The 7,079-nt window shown below is 39.7% G+C and overlaps 1 protein-coding gene across 1 annotated transcript; it reads right to left on the reverse strand.

Annotated features, from left to right (window-relative positions):
• Positions 1–762: 762 nt before the first annotated feature.
• On the reverse strand, positions 763–6,217 carry LOC4333698 (homeobox protein knotted-1-like 4). The gene is made up of 5 exons (NM_001418404.1): positions 5,741–6,217; positions 5,459–5,578; positions 5,167–5,278; positions 1,520–1,788; positions 763–1,440 (listed from the first exon to the last, which is right to left on the reverse strand). The coding sequence occupies exons 1-5, from the start codon at positions 5,990–5,992 to the stop codon at positions 1,180–1,182; spliced, it is 1,014 nt and encodes a 337-aa protein (NP_001405333.1). The 5' UTR covers positions 5,993–6,217; the 3' UTR covers positions 763–1,179.
• Positions 6,218–7,079: the final 862 nt, after the last annotated feature.

The raw sequence follows: 7,079 nt of genomic DNA on the forward strand, positions 1-7,079 counted from the left end.
CATTGACCACCTGTGTTTGTAGTGTGTTTCTTAAAAAAAAATGAAGTTCATGTGGTTGATTTTTAAAGCTTCATGGAACTTTGGGGTTTTAGAATAAACATTTTCATTGCGTATATATGCATGAATAAACTTTTTCCTTACACACCTTGAGGTTGCCGAAATAATCGGTTCTAGCATAGTTGCTGTTTGGATCCAGGGACTAAATCTTAGTCCCTGTCATATCGGATGTTTGGACATTAAAAGTACTAAACGTAGATTAATAATAAAACTAATTATATAAATGAGAGCTAATTCACAAGACAAAATTTTTAAGCCTAATTTATCTATAATTAGCACAGGTTTACTGTAGCATCACATAGGCTAATCATGGATTAATAGGCTCAATAGATTCATCTCGCGAATTAGTCCAGGGTTATGGAATGAGTTTTGTCATTAGTTTGCATTTATTACTTCTAATTAGTGTCAAACATCCGATGTGATAGGGAATAAAATTTAGTCACTAGATCCAAACAGGTCATAATATCATCGGAGACAACTTCGCCGATAAAGGTCAGACTTTTGGCGCTGTTGCATTGGCACCCCACTACAATAGAAGTGTTTTCTCTGAAGAACATAACCAATATTCGCACATACCCTACACATGAACAAACAAAAACAGATAAAACACCATCACAAGTCTCTGCTCTGACATAACATTAATGGATTATAACACACATAAACTGTTAGAAATTAAGTGTATCAATTACAACGGCACAAAAAATCTGTATATAATTTATAGATGCGTATACCATTACCATGCATAGTGGATAATATATATATGACTGAATCATATATATGTGCGTTAGCAAGTGAAACATTTTGATTGTTACACCATCCCTTATAACTAATTAAACTCTGGCATTAGCTAGATGCATCTATTTGTATATGTGTATATATATGCAGCATACTCTTTTTGTTCCAAAAAAAACCAACCTAGGAGTAGACGAGGCATACAATAAATCTGGACAACTATTTGTATTCGTTGTATTAGGAAATGTCTTGTTCTCTCTTCTAGGTTGGTTTTTTCCGGGATCGGAGGGAGTATATATGTATGTGACCAAATCGTTATACTACATTATGAGCACACCAAACCCACACCATGTACTGATCAATGAAACATGAATGCGGGCCATCGATCGATCACGGGTCACCGCGGGGGTAGGCGCCCCCTCCGGTGAAGTGCTGCCCTTCCATGCCGCGGACGACGGCGGAGCCGCCGCCGCTCGTGGAAGCGCCGGCGCTAGCGCCGCCGTAGCTGGCGGCGCCTGCGGGCTGCAACGACCTGTACTCCATGGCCGGCGGCGTCGGCTTCCAGTGGCGCTTCCGCTGGTTGATGAACCAGTTGTTGATCTGCTTCGCGTCCAGCCCCGTCGACTCCGCCAGCGCCGCCTTCTCCAGCTCCTGCACCGCCACAGCAACTGCAATCGATCAGCCATCTTCTTCTTCTTACACAGATCAAAATTAAGCAAGATCGTCGTACCGATGGGTAGGGCCATCGGTAGTGAAGCTGCCACCAGTGGAGGAGCTTCTGGCGAGCGTCCCGGGGCAGCTTGCCTTTCTTCTTCTTCTTGGAGAGCTCCCTCCATAGGCTGCTCAGGTAGCCGCTGTACTTGTTCAGGAGGTGGCTCTTCAGCTCCTTGTCCTCCGCGCAGGGGCTGGTGATCTCCGGCAAGCCGGCCGACGCCATGTCGCCGCCGCCGGCCTCTTGCTCGTCTTCGGAGGAATTGCCACCTTCTGAGCCGTTGTCATCTGCACGTAATGTTTTTGCGATCAGGGGGAAATCTTTTTGATATATATCGGTCGCGTTTCTTGCTGGTTATTTAATTAGGTATAAAAATATTGATAATGTAAAAACATGTAAGTTTGAATTCGACATATATACTCCTTCCATTTTATATTATAAGTAATTTTGACTTTTTTCTAGTTAAACTTATTTAAGTCTGACCAAGTTTATAGAAAATATAATAGCATTTCTAACACAAAACAAATATATTACCAATTTATATTCAATGCTAGATTTAACGAAACTAATTTGGTGTTTTAGATGTGGCTATTTTTTTTCTATAAATTTAGTGAAACTTAAAAAGGTTTGAAAAAAATATATGAAAACAACTTATAATATAAAATAGACGGAGTACAAGTTGCAAAAAAAAAACTGAACTCTAGCTAGAACATAACTGCATAAGAACTATTCACATTCAATTTGTTTTTCCTCAGCTTGTATTAGTCAAATTCAAACGTTTATATTTGTGAAGTGAAATATTACATATTGATCTATATTCTCAACTTTTTTTTATAGCACAAAAAAGAAGGGACATACTCTTGTGGGATAAAAAATCTCCTTCTTGCGATGAGGGCAAGCATGGGTGGATAAATAATTAAGCACATCAAATCATACTTGAAGTTTGTTTTCAACATAGAATTTCTAGTATATCATTTAATGGACATGCAATTGGTATATATGGTGACCCCCTAGATGCATGTCTAACTATATAAAATGAACACAAAATATATGAACATGAAATAAATTTTTAATGGAAACCATCCTTTATTGAAATTAGTTCTTAATTTAGCAACCATCCTTTATTGCAAACTTAGAGCTCAAATTCTACCAGTGTTTACGGAAACAGTAAGACCTTGTTCGGTTTGGAGGGGATTGAGGGGGAAAAATTCCATGCCACAGTAGATGTGGAATAAATTCTCTCTAATCCCTTCCTCATGGGGATTAACCAAACAAGCCCTAAGGGGAATTTACTAACATAATATAACTTAAAAGGATCATAAAAATGACAAATGTACTAATCACATAAATTTCTTTTCTCTTCTCCTATAACTAGTTTTAAGTGTAGACTTGAATTTTAAGTTAGTGTATGCTATAGATTAATTATGTACTCAAGTTTACAGCGTTATGGATTTTGTGCTTAAAATAATTGGTTTTTCATATGTTTTCAAGTGAATACTGTTTTCACTACACATAAGTATATGCCCTAACAACGTAATTAATATGTCAGATATAGTATCTGAACTTTGATCTGTAATATACATTACCTGTGCTTCTACATGCATCTTTCTTTGTCGCATATATGCATTACTAGCTTGTACATTAATTAACATTATCTAATTATTTGCAATGCCACATTAGCAAGCTTTTTTTTTTGACAAAACATAAAAACTGCTAGCTAGATGTGTGCAATATTTTGGAGGTATGGTCTCCACGGTATATGTAATCTTTTCGAGAATGATCATCAGCTAGGGTGTAATGTTGATTTTGGGAAGCCCTAGCTAGCTGTTAGAGCCTCAGAGGAGTACTGTAAGGTTTAACTGATCTTGAAAAATATGCATGCGCATGATCACTGTACATGCAAATAAAAGCATTAACTAGCTTTATAGCAACTTCATTTCTGTTTACGGCGTTTTCCCCATAAATTAAAATCCTTTTCTGAATGCCAAATAAGTCTATAAGCAATATATATATAGCAGAACTGCATGCCATTACCATCCAATTACTGCTAGTACATACTATATATATATAAGCCTATAACTTGCATGTCATTACCACCCTATTAGGAGTACTGAACACTAGTACATATATAAACAATCCAAAGAGAGCTGAGTCAGTGTGGCTCCCCACACCAGCCTGCAATATGCAACAGGCTTATCAAATGCGATCCAATAGTAATCACACGCAAAGCTAGGCTAATGAACGGTCGGAGCCGGCCAGACAACACGAGAGCACGGGCAGCGAACATCTCAATCAGGGATTCACATGCCATGATCAGTGCAGAGACAGATATCAGCCACGCCGGCCTGCACTGCACTGCCCGGCAACGTGCACAGTGCTAGCTCGTACGTCGATCTATCTCTGAATACTATCTCTCATGGCTGCATATACTTATCATATATTGTGTGTGTCTGTGTGTGTGCGCTGATGACCAATGTACATATGGCCGGCTATGCATATATGCATGCATCATATCCATGTATATTAATTTGTAAACGCATGCACAGATCACTCATTAATTTGGAGATTAATGAAACGCATGCATGACATGAGTCCAGAGCTAGGCAGTGAACTCGTGATGGATGTGTCGTCCTTAATTAATTTACTTTTCTCTCTCTTTCTCTGCAGATGTTTTCCTAGGACTTCTTTTTCTTTATCAGCTGGGGCTCCCAACCCAGCTGCAGATACACTGCAGGTATGCTGCTGCTAATTCACAGAGAAATAGCTGGAGTTGTTGCAAGAATCGTCAGGGTGATACTGTGCATGACTGCAGCATCGGTTGGACCCATTTCCTGGGAACTGATCCACATGCGAGCCAGAGAAAGCAGCAAGTAAATTAATTAAAAGGGGATGCGATCATTTCAGAATTCAGACTCTTTTTTTTGGAGCAAAAGGGGTTATATTTGTGGCGGGAGTTCTAGAGAGGAGCCGTACGTCTAGGCATTCATGCATGCAAGCGGTTCAAGAAAATTAGAACGTGCGTTTCTCTTCGGAGATCTCTTAATTAATTGGCTTGCAAAAGGGGGACTATGTATATATGCTCAATAATTTCATGCGACATCGATTCATTGGAGAAAAGACTATTTATATTACTTATAGGAAATGGTTGCTCTGGGATATGATTCTCTGAACTCTCTTCGTTCCAAATGTCCAAACAAAATGCCCTAGCTAGCATAATTTGCTAAGCAGTTCTATGACAAAAAGATGCATATGCCTGAGTGGCTTATATGTCTTCACATTAATTAACCATTCTACATCGCTCTGAATTTATCAAGGGATAAGATCGTTTTAAACATCATAAATGGCGCATAACTGTTCACTTTATTATTTCATAGCCCACCTGAATCGCGGTTTCAAAACAAGCATTTTGTTCCTTTTTTGCTTTGAAAACCACTTCAAAATATGTGCGCAGATAACAGGTCACACGGCACGCTACATAGGCAGCACTATATATAGCGTGTTCGTTTTCTGAAACAAACAAATAAACATGTACTAGGATGCCTGCTCAGCAACAGGATATATCCTTTTCAGAAACTGCACATCTCTGAAAAGAAAAAGGAAAAGAAAAGAAAAGAAAAGAAAAGAAAAGAGAAAGAGAAAAACTGTTCAAGTGCAAGCATAATCACCTAGTGTAAACGAGTCGATCTGTGCCTCCATGTTTCTGAAGAACTGGTCGGCCTCTTGAATTGGTCTTGTCAGCTCCTGCCTGTAGCTCACCAGCATATCAATGTAGGTTTCCTGCTCACGAATATATGCGCAAATTTAACCCCCCCTTCTTCTTGTGAAATAAGGCGTTAGTTGTAAATTAAACAGTACTAATTAATGGTGAATTTTGTAGTATTTTGTTCGGGAGAACTCTATAACTGGCTATATTTGACAATTGAGAGCATGCAGAGATCTTCATCTTCTTATTATTACCATAAACTCGTCGAGCTCCGGGTCTGACGACTGCCCTTGAAGGTACCTGTCTTCTGCACGCGAGTCGAGCTCGCCGGCGAGGGCGGAAAGCCGGCCGACGACCTCCGGCGGAGCTCCGACCTTAGGTTTCACAAAATCAAAACCAGTTCCACACACACATAAATTCAAAAAGAAGATGGGAAGAAAAAAGAATTTGAAAGAGAGGCAACAATTGCCATGAATTATATTAATCACATGCATGTGTGTGCTTAGGATGTGAGGAATTCAGTATATATAGTTTACCTTCTGGCAATCTATGAAGGCTCTGAGGAGAGCCGGGTAGAGGGGGTGCGACATGATCTTGGCTTTGATTGCATCCGTTTCCCTCTCATGGAAAGATTGTCTAGAAGGTTCCAAGGCGGCTGCCGGCGGCGGCGCCGACGACGGCACCGCCGGCGAGGTGGATGTGGAGGTTGGGTTGTCCAAGGTGAGGCACAAGGGGGACGACGTGGCAGCCTTAGAGTCAGGTGCAAGAAGAGGAAGCTGCTGCTCCATGGGTGTACTTATCTCCAAGCTAATCACAATATCCCAAATTATCTACTAGTGAGGGGGATTAAAGGGAGCAAGGAGGGGAAGAAGGGGCACTAATCTAGTCGTCTATAGGATTGTCTTCCAATCCTGGATCAGAGTGTGTGTGAGAGAGAAGGGGAGAGAGAGGAGAGAGAGAGAGAGAGAGAGATAGAGAGAGAGGGTGTGGTTTGAACTTAAAATCTAGATACAGTGGCCGGCCAGTAATGCGGATGAGAAAAGGGGGCCAATAATGGAAGGGAACAATAGTTGTTGTGGAGTAGGGAATTGCTGTTCCTGAAGGGAAAAAAATATTATTTCTTCTGTCCCACAACTGAAATCCATCCCCACCCTAATATATTAGTATATTACTTTCTGTCGTACAAAAAAATTTGAAATTATAGCATTTGAAAGAGAAATTAGTACGAATGAAAATGGCTTGGATGTCTCTCGTTAAATGAGGAGTTGTAGAGAGCGGGGGTAGTTTAGCGTAGGGCTGTCAACGAGCCGAGCCTATAAAATATTCGAGCTTTCAGACGGGCTCGGTTCGAGCTCGACTATCGAGCTTGATTTTTAAATAGAACAATGTATATTTTAAGAATAATTTTTTGAAAAATAGTTAATTTCTAGTTCATCATATTAATAGAAGAAGAAAAAAAATAAAATAAATATATAACGTCAATACAAGGTATAGAAATAACATATTTAATATAATAATTTATTAAATAACAACAAAAACCATATATTACTAGAATCGTTGAAAACTCAAGCTCAGCTCGAAGAAGCTCACGAGCTTTGGGAGAGGCTCGGGCTCGGCTCGTTTGGAGCTCAAGCCGAGCTCGAGCAACTTGTGCGTCTCGAGCTTTTTTGACAGCCCTAGTTTAGGGTGAAAGATAAAAGAAATTTCAATGATGAGTGATTTGAGAAATAAATAGTACTCTATAATTACAATCTTTGTGAGATAAAATTTAAGTGTTAGGATTGTGCAGCTCTGGGAATAGAGGGAGCACAATTTTTGTTGTAGTTTCTACTATTAATTAAATTAAACATGCAGATTTTTCCTTGCAGTACTCTG

Source organism: Oryza sativa, chromosome 3 (genome assembly GCF_034140825.1).
Source record: "Oryza sativa Japonica Group chromosome 3, ASM3414082v1".
Lineage (NCBI taxonomy): Eukaryota > Viridiplantae > Streptophyta > Magnoliopsida > Poales > Poaceae > Oryza > Oryza sativa.